This window comes from Anopheles coluzzii, chromosome 2 (genome assembly GCF_943734685.1).
Source record: "Anopheles coluzzii chromosome 2, AcolN3, whole genome shotgun sequence".
In the NCBI taxonomy this organism is placed as follows: Eukaryota; Metazoa; Arthropoda; class Insecta; order Diptera; family Culicidae; genus Anopheles; species Anopheles coluzzii.
Genome location: NC_064670.1, coordinates 88867203 through 88878457, shown reverse-complemented (window position 1 = coordinate 88878457; position 11255 = coordinate 88867203). Strand labels below are relative to the sequence as shown.

Below are 11255 nucleotides of genomic sequence, written 5' to 3'. Positions count from 1 at the left end.
TTGTAAAACTGTTTTATGTAAAAAAAAAACATTAGAATCAAACGTAGTGTATGTAACAAAATGGATAAAAATTACAAAATCAAAAATCACAAACGCGCAAATCATGCTTACAGATAACTTTACCCTTATTTGAATGTTATGAATGAGATAGCGATCACAATACTCTTCTCGCGAGGGCACATGAATGACGCGTCAAACGAAATCGCCATTTCGCGGGTTCCAACGAATACGATCGCGCGCTCTATGTGTGTGGTGGTAGCGAAATGCGTAAAAAACGCGCGCGCGTTGGCTGTGTTTGTTCGTCCCAAGCTCCAAGTTCCACGCAAGATGATAGTGGTTGATAGATCGTGAACGCATACGCAACGATTCGGTCATCGCTTCACCGTCATCGGGCTCATGCAGTACGCGCCCATCAAAACGGGAAGTCCGTGTTCAGGAATTATACAAGGAAAAAAACTTCTTTTCTTGCGAGGCAAAGGGTGTCAGCAACACACTTCCAAGAACGAGAATCTGTAATCTGTGTATTCCTGTTGGTGGAGGAAAAGTACGTAAATTAACCGCCCCATTACTGTTCCAAACGCAATATATTACATCCATTTGTGTGTGCGTGTGTGACAACAAAGCAGGCGGAAACACTTCCACCCCCTCCCAAAAAAAAGAAAAGAAAAACAAAGTGTACCGATAGTGTGATAACAGTGATTTGAAGCAGAACATATCTGGAACTGTTCTTATTGGTTCAAAAGCTCAAAGCTCATCAAAGAATCATCAAACTATCCCTGGGCAGTATAAGTGTCCTAACCCACGTCCATAGTGCATTTTGGTCGAACGAAACCTGATACAAAAAGTCGAAACATTATTTACTCACTTCGCAGTGAGATCAAGGGATGGAACGATTTGTTCACATCGGTGGTAGTGTTGGTGATGTTGGACGTAAAGCAAATATTAACCCCACGTTAGACGATGGGTCGTTGAGCGACGGAACAAATAACCTTCAGCACATAACATGCGACGACACGCACGAGCACATGATCGGATCAAGCATCGATCGTGCAGATACAATCGAGGGTTGATGGGAGTGTGTAAAGAGGTGTTGGTTTGGTCAGCTAACAAGTAACTTTCTGTTGTGATTGCTAATGTGTTGTGATGTGCGAAGTTGAAAGGCATTGGCAAGCTCGCAGCACGTCCTACAATTCTGACACGTTTGGCAGTGGCCGCGCATGAGTTTTAACGTATGTTTGATGCGATCTTCAACGTTGTTTCATGGGGTTAGATGCAGCCTGCATCGTATATTTACCAAAATCTGTCAAAACTAAGCTCTGTTCTACATCCATCGCGCAAAAGAAAGCCGACGTGACGTGAGCAAAACTCTCTTAAGCGGGAATTTCGATTCCAAGAAACTTGTAAGCCTACTGTTTCCTGTCCAGACAGTTGTAGCGAAGGATTTACAAACGGCTTACCATGCGCGATCTCATTCCACTTGACCGACCGAAGATTGCATGAGACTGTGTGTGTTTGTCTGTGTGTAAGTGTAAAGATAAGGAAGATGTTTTAACCCCTGCTGATCGTTGCGAATGCGGGGTGGGGTACGGTGCATACTGGTTTTGTGTTGTTGTGCTAGTGACACATGCAAATAGGGCCGTGCAGCTCGTAATATTGCAACAATCGATCGGTGCAGTGTGCTACATTTTGTGTGTTAACCGCAAGTGCTTTACCTACGTGTTTAAGGTGGTGCCTAAAGCGTTGTTACACTAGTTAGCTATTGATTTATTTTATGTTTAATCTTAATTTCTTGGATGTGTGAACTCTGCATTATTCATTCGTCAAGGTTACTTATGTCGACCAATTTTGGTTTATTTACTTGTTATATTGTTCAGCCATATCGATAATTGTATCACATTAGTGTAAAATGTTTAAGAACGTTGATCCTCATATTAAAATATGTTTTGTACATAAAGCTGTGCTCTAAAACAGTCACCAAGAATAGAACTATTCCGGCAATAATAACAACACGAATTACCTATCAATTCAAGCCTGTCTGAGACGTTTGACCCAATTGGTTCACCGATCTCATACATTCCATCATATGTTTGGTAGCAATCGAGAAGAGTACCCTCTCCAAAACCCCTTGCAAGTTACAAACCGCGAAGGAAATGAAGTGAGTGTTTCTATTTCTTCTAGTGCTTATCAGGCGGGTACCCGCCATGTTCAGTTGACCTCAGTGCAAACACACTAACATCATTATCATTAGCAGTGTGCTGGGACGAGATATAGAAACGCTTTTGAACAGTGCAACCCCTAGACTTTCTTTGCTCTCGACACACATTGTCTTGATAAATATTTATCGGAGAGCGGTTCTGAGTTACATAATGTTAGGATATTCTATTGTCAAGTGATTTCCGACATTTTTTTTAAACAAAACAACTGTCCTTGCATTTTGGCTGCGGCTGCATTCAACTTTTGAACTGGCACTAAGACTCTGACAGTGACTAATCAAATGTATTTTTAACCGGCTTATATCACCCCCTTTTCAGGCAGAGACTGGAGCTACTGCGAGGCTAAGATGTCTCTCAACACTTCCGTGAGATAAAGAATAGCCACACTACAAACACAAACAAACGGAAGCTTTCGGAGATACTTGCAAGTCGTGTGACTGTGACAGTGCCCGTTGCAGCAGTAAACGAAACCCGAACGATGGCACTGGCAAGAAACCTACAGCTAGAAAATGATACCTCAGTCAACACCGGATACCACACTAAGGCACAGTCGATGTCGGCGAGCGGCGGTGATACGATCGCCGGCCTAAACAACTCGGGCACCGGGACCGGCAAGTCAGATAGCGCTAAGGGCAGCAGTCTTTCCAATATCTCGGCGTCATCCATCAAACGAACAGACAACGGTGGCGATGATGACGACTCGAGTGTCTTCGATAGCAGTAGTAGCGATACCGAGTGTGACGATGATTCTATCAAGCGAGCGATTGATCGTATCCCTGGTACACTGGCACCGGGGGAGGCACGCGTGCTCCCGAACGCGAACGTTAAGGTTGCCGTGGAAGCCATCGCTCCCGGGGTACGGCCAAGCCCGGCTGCATCCACGATCGGGGCGATCGCGGTCCACAACTCGTCGGACATCACGTTCGGCAACAAAACGTACATCAAGGGGCAGGTTGTTATAAAGAACATCTACCAGGATCGTAAGAATGGGACCACCAACCAGGGATATCAGGTTCAGGAAAATGAAACCGACGATACAAATTCCACTAAAAAAGGTACTGTGCAGTGAGATTAAGCAAATGGGTGCGTGATTTCTAACGCCTGCGATATGCTTGCTTTTCTCTTTTTATCGGTAGTACCTTCCGCAACCAAACCTCCCGAGCCACGCACCTGGCAATCTAGTCTTAAGACAATTATAAAGGATAAACCCTTGCTCAGCTTTATCGTAATGGTATCGCTGATGATTGTCCTGTGTGCCATTGTAGCGGTCATATCGATCCTCACCGCGTCAGGTAAAGCTAGATTTAGGCTCCCCGTAGGCGACGGCGACGACAATCGTCAAAATATTCCGCAGGACAAGGATATAGGTACAAAAACTTGTTTTGTACTAGACTTTTTACTTTTCACACAATTCTACCCTCCTTGGATATCATTCTCACTATGCCCCTTACCTAACACGTAATTACAAAAAAAAAAAACAAATTTGTTTTTCTTTCGTCGTTTCTTCCATAGAGGATGATCTATTTCCAGATCCGAGACCGTTACGGTTAGTGACGAGAACGGAATGGCTGGCGCAACCGCCCAGAGAGGAATTGACCGATCTGAAACTGCCGGTTAATAACGTCATCATTGCTCACACTGCCACCGAAGGTTGCACTACTCAGGTAAGCCTTAAACAAGACGACAAAGATAAGACACCGTGCAGTGTAAACTTTCACATGATAGCATTATCAAACCGTTCATTTTATCGCAGTCGGTGTTTATTTTTTGATGGTCGAACATTGTATTCAACCCCAGCTTTGCTATTATTCAAGCGCCATTCATAAATTATTAGGTACATTTTTAAGACTTAAGAACTAAAAATGTATAACATAGATGTGTCCTAATTGTGGAATTTTGCAAAAGATCGAATTATTGTTAAGCAATAACCACAATGTATGGACAGTTTTCTTTGCGTTTTTTGTAAATTTTCTTTTATTTACTATTCTCGTTTTAATGTGTTTAAATAACTGTCTTTGAATTTTTCGTTTTAATAAGCAATTTTGAAGTTAACGGAAAACATTAACTTATAACATTTAAGGTCATTTAAAGTACTTCAATTACTGAGAGGAAGTCAATTCTTGTCAACCCGTCTAGACATGTCCGTTTTAACAAAAGGTCCTTTCAAGGAGCCAGATTAGTTTTGCATCAAAACATGAATATAAAATATAAACATCAAGCATATGCATATACGCTTTAACTTTGTAAAAACTGTTAGTTTTTAGGTCATAAATATATTTTTTATATGATTGAAGTTACGTCTATATCCTCATAAAACAATTGATAAATAAATAGACAATCTTGCAACAGCAACATTGAAATGCTGAAACAGTGTTTTGCCGAATTATATTCGGTCGGAATACCCAGCAAAGTGTAGAAGATCTGGCTGATCATCCATTCTCTAAGTTTTTTTTATTCATATTGAAAAAACACGGTAAACATATATAACTTTACTTTTACTCGTATAGTTTACGAGATACAATATGTAATGGGAATATAAAAACAAAATTATTCAACATTATAAGCAGATAATTTAATAAAAATCCAAGAGTTTCAAGGGTTTTTAATACATTGCAACATTAGGCAGTAAAGCCGTTAGTAACTTTGCAACCGTCAGCTCTTAATATTTTCATAAATTTAGAATTTAATTTTTGATCGTTTTTTTCGCTCTTTTAGCACCATTTCGTATATTTTGTAGATTCATGCTTCAAAAGAGGGTAGCGGAACTTGGGGCAAGTGTGCCACCTTAAGCATTTCAAGTTATAACTCACTAAAACGTGTTTTTCAAAAGCCGATTTAAATCTCATAACCATTTTACATCTATTTCCTCACTTATAAATGAGTTTCGCTTGAAAAAAGTGCAAATAAAACAGTTTTTGAAGCGTTTTAAAAAGGGTCCAAAAAGACGTTGTTTTTTGGGCTATGGGGCAAGAGTGCCACTCGTATGGGGCAAGACGGCCACCTGGTTAAAATAACCGTATTTCTTAGATAATAGGAAATAATTACGTTTGTACCACTAGTGTATGTATTCCTACATGTATTTAGTCACCAATGAACCCTTTTTGACCACCAACTGTACCAAAATATGGTTTGTTACTGTTCTGTTTTTCTGGCGTGGAATCCGCTCACAATAGCGCACCATTCCGCAGCACGCTACAACAATGTTTACATTTTTGACAGCTCGCGCCTATGAAAGATGGTGGCACACTTGCCCCAAAAAGAGATGGCACACTTGCCCCAAAAGTTGTAACTTTTTTGAAATTGAATTTTTCAGTGACAAAAAGAAAGTTTTTTTCAACTAACTCCACAAAAAATTTCACGTTTTCTCAGCTATACGGTGGTGTAAATATTTTCTCGGTTGATTGTTCGCATGATTTTTGAGAGCTTATTTGGTTGGACGAAAAAATTAAAATATTCTGCACAATTTTGAAACTCAATATAAATCAGTTCAAAACAATGGGGAATATCGATTGGTCTATATGAAATTCGGCTCAGTATACCTAGTCATTGGAAAGGAACCAACTGTATACACAATTGATCATTAAACTAAAGTTTTTAAGGAAAAATGCTTGGTGGCACTCTTGCCCCGTATGCCACACTTGCCCCAAATTCCGCTACTTTGTGCGAAGAAAGGAAAAAGCTTCACATTTACATGCATATTCCATTCCAAACCATTTATAAAGATTATAAGGAGAATTAAGGAAAATATTTCGTCCTTAATAAAGCTGCTTGGAAAAAAAGTTTAAAACAAAAAAAATCAAACAAGTAAAGGTTTTAATAAATTGCTGGAAATGAGAAGCATCGAATAAAATTAGCAAAAAGACCCCTGTGATAAAGCTTTGGTCATTCAAATAGTCATTTCATTACTTTTCTTTTCATTTTTTCCTTTTCCTTTAAGAATTTAATGTTTCAATATTGTTTCGTGTCATCTTTGCCTAAATCGTTGATAATTAAGCGAACCATGCAAAACACAGTACCTTTAGCACAAGCTAGAGATGTACTATACGATTTGTTATATTCTTCGTACGGTCAGTTTTATATTAGCCGAGTGATCTTGAGCTGCTGAGAACCATGGATTTTGCGCAGACACAAGTTGTGATTGATACATTGAATTTAATGTTACGATCGTGTAGTTATGCCGCACATTAACCACTGCTTTTTAGAACAGACCAAAAACTCTATTATTCTGCTGTTTTAGAGCATTTTTTTAAAACAAAATCACACGCAAAATTGTACAATACCATACCAGTCACATTTATACATAGCCAGTTACCTCTTACCGTCGAAAAACATAGACATCTATTTTGTAGTGTATCCCGCGCAGTCAATTATGTGTCGTTTAAAAAAGTGTGTGCAAATCTCTGATGCTGTTACGTTAAGTGCTTTGTACGTTATATCGCACCACCACCAGAACCATCATGTAAAATGAATAGTAACTAAGCTGTGTCCTGCTTAAGCGGACGTCTGAAGCTTTACTCACTGTGCTGCACACCGCTTGCCATGAGGCAGATTCTCTAAAGTATTCCACAACATATTCCACAACATATTTTCTTATCATTGTTTTATACATTACATCATCACACTGCACCTATGGCCATGCCATATTACACTATTCCACATGAAATTCTCATTGGCAATTCAATCAAAAGCTCCACCTAATTCGTAATAGATCAATTACTCGCGCTCTATTTACCACATCTAACAAAACTTTCTATCTTTTCACCACAATCACAAAACACCTCTGACCTCTCCCATGCAGCAAGCATGCAAAGCACTAGTGCAATCAATTCAAAGGTATCACGTAAACCACACCAACTACGGTGATATCGGTTACAACTTTTTGATCGGTGGTGACGAATTTGTGTACGAGGGCCGCGGATGGCTTAAAGTTGGAGCCCACACCAAAAGTACGTAACTACCAAAATCGCAAAGGCCGAAGGAGGAAAACAGTTACAAAATCATGCCCACAATATGTGCGTGTGTGTGTGTTTCACAGATTACAACACGATCAGCTACGGGATAGCATTCATCGGTAACTACGAGACTAAGGATCGACCGACGGAACAGCAGATGGAACAGTTGGTACTGCTGCTTCGCAACGGTACCGACGGCGGATGGCTTGCCAAGGAGTACAAGCTGTGCGGTGCCAGCCAGCTGAAGGGCACCATCAGCCCGGGCAAATATCTAATGGAACAGCTGAGGCTTTTGCCACATTTTAGTGAACGTTTGTAATTATGATACGCATAGGTGATTGAACGTACGTAGTGTAGGTGCATGTGCCATTGAAGCGAAAGTGATGAATGCAGAATCGAGTAAGACTGAGTGGCACCCTCTAAGATGAAGAACAACTTGTTGACCACGTTGATCCTGTCACTGGCAACCCAAAAAAAAACATCATATTCCAGGCAACCGGGCGGCGCGGTTGGAAGCTATGTTGGAGCCTTGTAACTTTTGAATGCGTAATCCAATATCAATGCAATACTGTGATGAAAATTGAATAAACTAATGTAGTTTCTATGACTGTGCATAGATTGGTTCAACTCGCTACCGTTTTTATGTTATAGCTTTTCAAAGTTGGCAGGATTTAATTGAAAACAAAAATACAAAATGTAAAAATCTTTTTTTTTTGTACTTTACAAAAAAAATCACAACAAGATTGCTCGAATAGTTTTGAGAATTGTATACTACACGTCAAGCAAAAAAAAACAGAATTTTTCTATGAGTAATTAAACAGATAAAGAAGTTTCCATTTGAATAAAAACCGTTACATACATTAATACATCTACCAGGAAGAGAAAGACACCAACATAAAATAAACTTCACACACAATGTTTGAATTCAGGCTCTTTACAGTGTATATTCAACATAACATAGCAATAGAGATCATTTTATAAAGTTTTCTCATTTGCGCATTTTATAAAATTATGATGATAGGTGTGTTGTAACGGTTTTTATTCAAATCGAAACTCCTTTATCTGTTTTATGACTCATAGAAAAATCTGAAAAAATATGTTAGACGTGTAATATACAGTTCTCTTTTATCTTTTAGTGCCATATTCCTGTGAAACTGTTGTAAAGTACTGCAAAAATATTTTTACGTTTTGAATGTTTTCCAAAAAAATCCTTTCATTTTTGAAAAGCTATAAGCGGTAGCGAGTTGAGCCAATTTATGAACACTTGTAGAAACAAAATTAGTTTATTCAATTTTCATCAGACTATTGCATCGATATTGAATAACGCCCTCAAAAGTTATAAGCCTCCAAAGTCGCTGTCTACCCGGGTATCCCGGGTTCCTGAAATAAGGGGTATTGCAAAAAATAATTCTAAAAAACAGGTTTCTTATACTCCAAAAACTCTACAAAAAAATTCGGAGAAAAATAACTGAAAAATAACACACATATTCAAAACTTCCACTCAATAGGATTCCTATAATCAGTGAAATAAGCAATAAGCTAAATCGATTTGGCTACCCGTGTAGCCGGTTGCCTGGAATAGAGAAAAGGATGCATAAACAGTAGTTGTTATAATTATGTTAAGCAATGGGAAATAGCTAGATAGTGTACTCTGTTTTAATAAATATTTATCGTAGGAATTGAGAGGAGCAGCACAATCGTATAATATCGTATATATGAAGCATTTGTAAGACAATAAACGATGCTGCTCACGAGCCGAGACGAGACGAGACGTAATTTCCGTGGCTGTTCGTCTACTTTCCAATAATAACCCAAATGTGGTGCAAACACAATCAACCTTAGTATAATGAGGTACACACATAGCGAACATAACAGGTGGCATGCATTGCTCGTTTCAGGCCGCATGCCGTTTGCGGGTGCGCTTAATTCAGGAGTTTCATATGGATGGCAAAAACTACGACGATATAACGTACAACTTTCTAATCGGTGGAGATGGACATATCTACGAGGGTCGAAATTGGCACAAAATTGGTGCCACCATTCCCGGTAAAATACAAAAAAATTAACATCCAAAACAGCACAGACAGAATCTCTACGAATTTCTCCATTGCATTAAAATCGTCCTGTCGTGTCTTTACCGCCGCAGGTTACAATTCCCGCAGCATAACGGTGGCCTTTGTGGGAGAGTACAATTACGGTGGCAAACCTACTAAAAAGCAAATCGAGCTGTTGAAATATCTACTGCACTTTGGTGCAAAGGAGCGGCATCTAAAGGAAGGTTACCGAATATATGCCTCGGAGCAGCTGGATCCAACGGTTGGGACGGGCAAGTGGCTAATCGAAGCACTGCACAGCTTGCCCCAGTTTGTCGATAAGGAGCAAAATAAGGACGAGCAGCCCGATCACGAGTAGCAGACAGCAGTATTTAGGTTAGTTAAGCTAACAAACTCGTTGTGAAATATATCATACTACCAACAACCAATTCTCCACGGGAAGTTACTCTGTCTGTCTTGAAGATGATTTTTTTTAAATGTCGTTTTGATAAATACCCATAAAACCAATCTATTAATGCGACAATTTTCTCTTCCCTTCTTCTCTCTGCTTGCTACAGACGAAATGCATGTATCAGGTAAAGTTGATCCAGGAGTTTCATTCAAGTCCCGACTCGAGGAACTTCAGCGACATCGCGTATCAATTTCTGGTGGGTGGTGATGGCAACGCGTACGAGGGTAGAGGATGGACAAAGCAAGGAGCGCACACGAAAGGTAAGGGCAATCCTTGCAGAGCCTGACAGCACCAAACGGTTCTAATTTGTTTCGCCCTTGCAGGGTTCAACGTGGACAGCATCTGCATCGCGTTCATTGGAACATTCATCGCGGATCCGCCACCGATCGCTCAGCTCAGTGCTGCGAAGCAGCTCATACTGCTAGGTATGAAGGAAAACTATCTTGCCTCCAACTACAGCCTGTACGGCCACCGACAGCTGGCACCGTTTGAGAGTCCGGGCAAGGCACTGTTTGATATCATCAAAACTTGGCCCCACTGGTCGAACAAGCTGGGGTCCAATCACTGGGTCGAACCGGCGAACGACACCACAAACCGACGATGACGCAGGAAACGACTTGCCCCCATCACCATTCCTCCCCCCAAGTGTCCTTGATGACTTCCTCTCTCCTTCTCTCTCTCTTGAACCGGAAAAAGAGAACCAAAAAGACTGTGATGATGAAAATAATCGAATAAACATTTTAAATATGGTGTAATTTAGCTCATACGATAAAACTGCTGAATTTATTACGGTTTGCGTACAGCCAATCGAGTCGTCGGTTGCTTTTCTCAGATTCTTTAGAACGTATCCGGATGTATTTGTTCAAGGAGAGGCAGCGTCAGCGCTTCCGCATGCTTCTGGCTGCCATGTAGTTCTGTAGCCTGGGTAGGGTTGGTTTAGTTCGCAAGTTTGTGCCTCGCCCCGCGTCCTCCTAATGACCGTACTTCTGGAACTCCCACTCTCTGTTGTCGAGCGGACAGACCTGCCGGGTCTTCAGCCATCGGGAGATGCAGTGGAAGTGGAACGCATGATTACACACACCCCAAGCCACCGTGCATTCCTCACTGGTGGCGGACGCTTGGTTCGCCTGGCACTCGATGCACAGATCCATGATGTGATTTCGGCAGATCGCACAGTTGTCCACCACGATGTCCCAGGCCCACAAGGCTACCGCGTTCCACTTCTTGACCTCGAACCGCTTCCGCTCACCTCGGCTGCTGCTGGACGTCGGTGCCTCGAACTCTTCCTCGTCGATATCCATGTTGCTTGGCGTAGATTCTGTACCAGGCGCGCAATCAACGCAAGAAAACACAACGTTAATCTTTTGCCGTTGGCGCGTTGGGCAGTACGTTTTTACGCCGAATTTTTTGCAAACCGAACAAAGAAATTCCGGAAAGCAGCGGCGGAACAAAAGTGCTCTTACCTCGGCAACCGCGATGGCGTATTTTTGCTCCACTAGTTGACAGTCATTGTGACAATTGCGCTGACGCTTGCCCGTTTCGCCCGTTGTGTTCTTTCCCCCCGCCGCACGACTCTTCCCCTTTT

The 11255-nt window shown here is 41.1% G+C and overlaps 2 protein-coding genes across 2 annotated transcripts; one reads left to right on the top strand and one right to left on the bottom strand.

Annotated features, from left to right (window-relative positions):
- The first annotated feature begins 317 nt into the window (after nucleotides 1-317).
- Nucleotides 318-10429, top strand: LOC120961347 (peptidoglycan-recognition protein LC-like). Its single transcript, XM_040385056.2, has 11 exons — nucleotides 318-544; nucleotides 2532-3268; nucleotides 3350-3580; nucleotides 3726-3877; nucleotides 7012-7159; nucleotides 7249-7482; nucleotides 9041-9211; nucleotides 9312-9576; nucleotides 9662-9668; nucleotides 9777-9930; nucleotides 9994-10429. Exons 2-11 carry the CDS (start codon nucleotides 2692-2694, stop codon nucleotides 10272-10274), a joined length of 2220 nt encoding a protein of 739 aa, XP_040240990.2. The 5' UTR covers nucleotides 318-544; nucleotides 2532-2691; the 3' UTR covers nucleotides 10275-10429.
- On the bottom strand, nucleotides 10416-11248 carry LOC120947991 (RING-box protein 1A). The gene is made up of 2 exons (XM_040363923.2): nucleotides 11134-11248; nucleotides 10416-10988 (listed from the first exon to the last, which is right to left on the bottom strand). The coding sequence occupies exon 2, from the start codon at nucleotides 10969-10971 to the stop codon at nucleotides 10642-10644; it is 330 nt and encodes a 109-aa protein (XP_040219857.1). The 5' UTR covers nucleotides 10972-10988; nucleotides 11134-11248; the 3' UTR covers nucleotides 10416-10641.
- Between the last annotated feature and the right edge of the window lie 7 nt (nucleotides 11249-11255).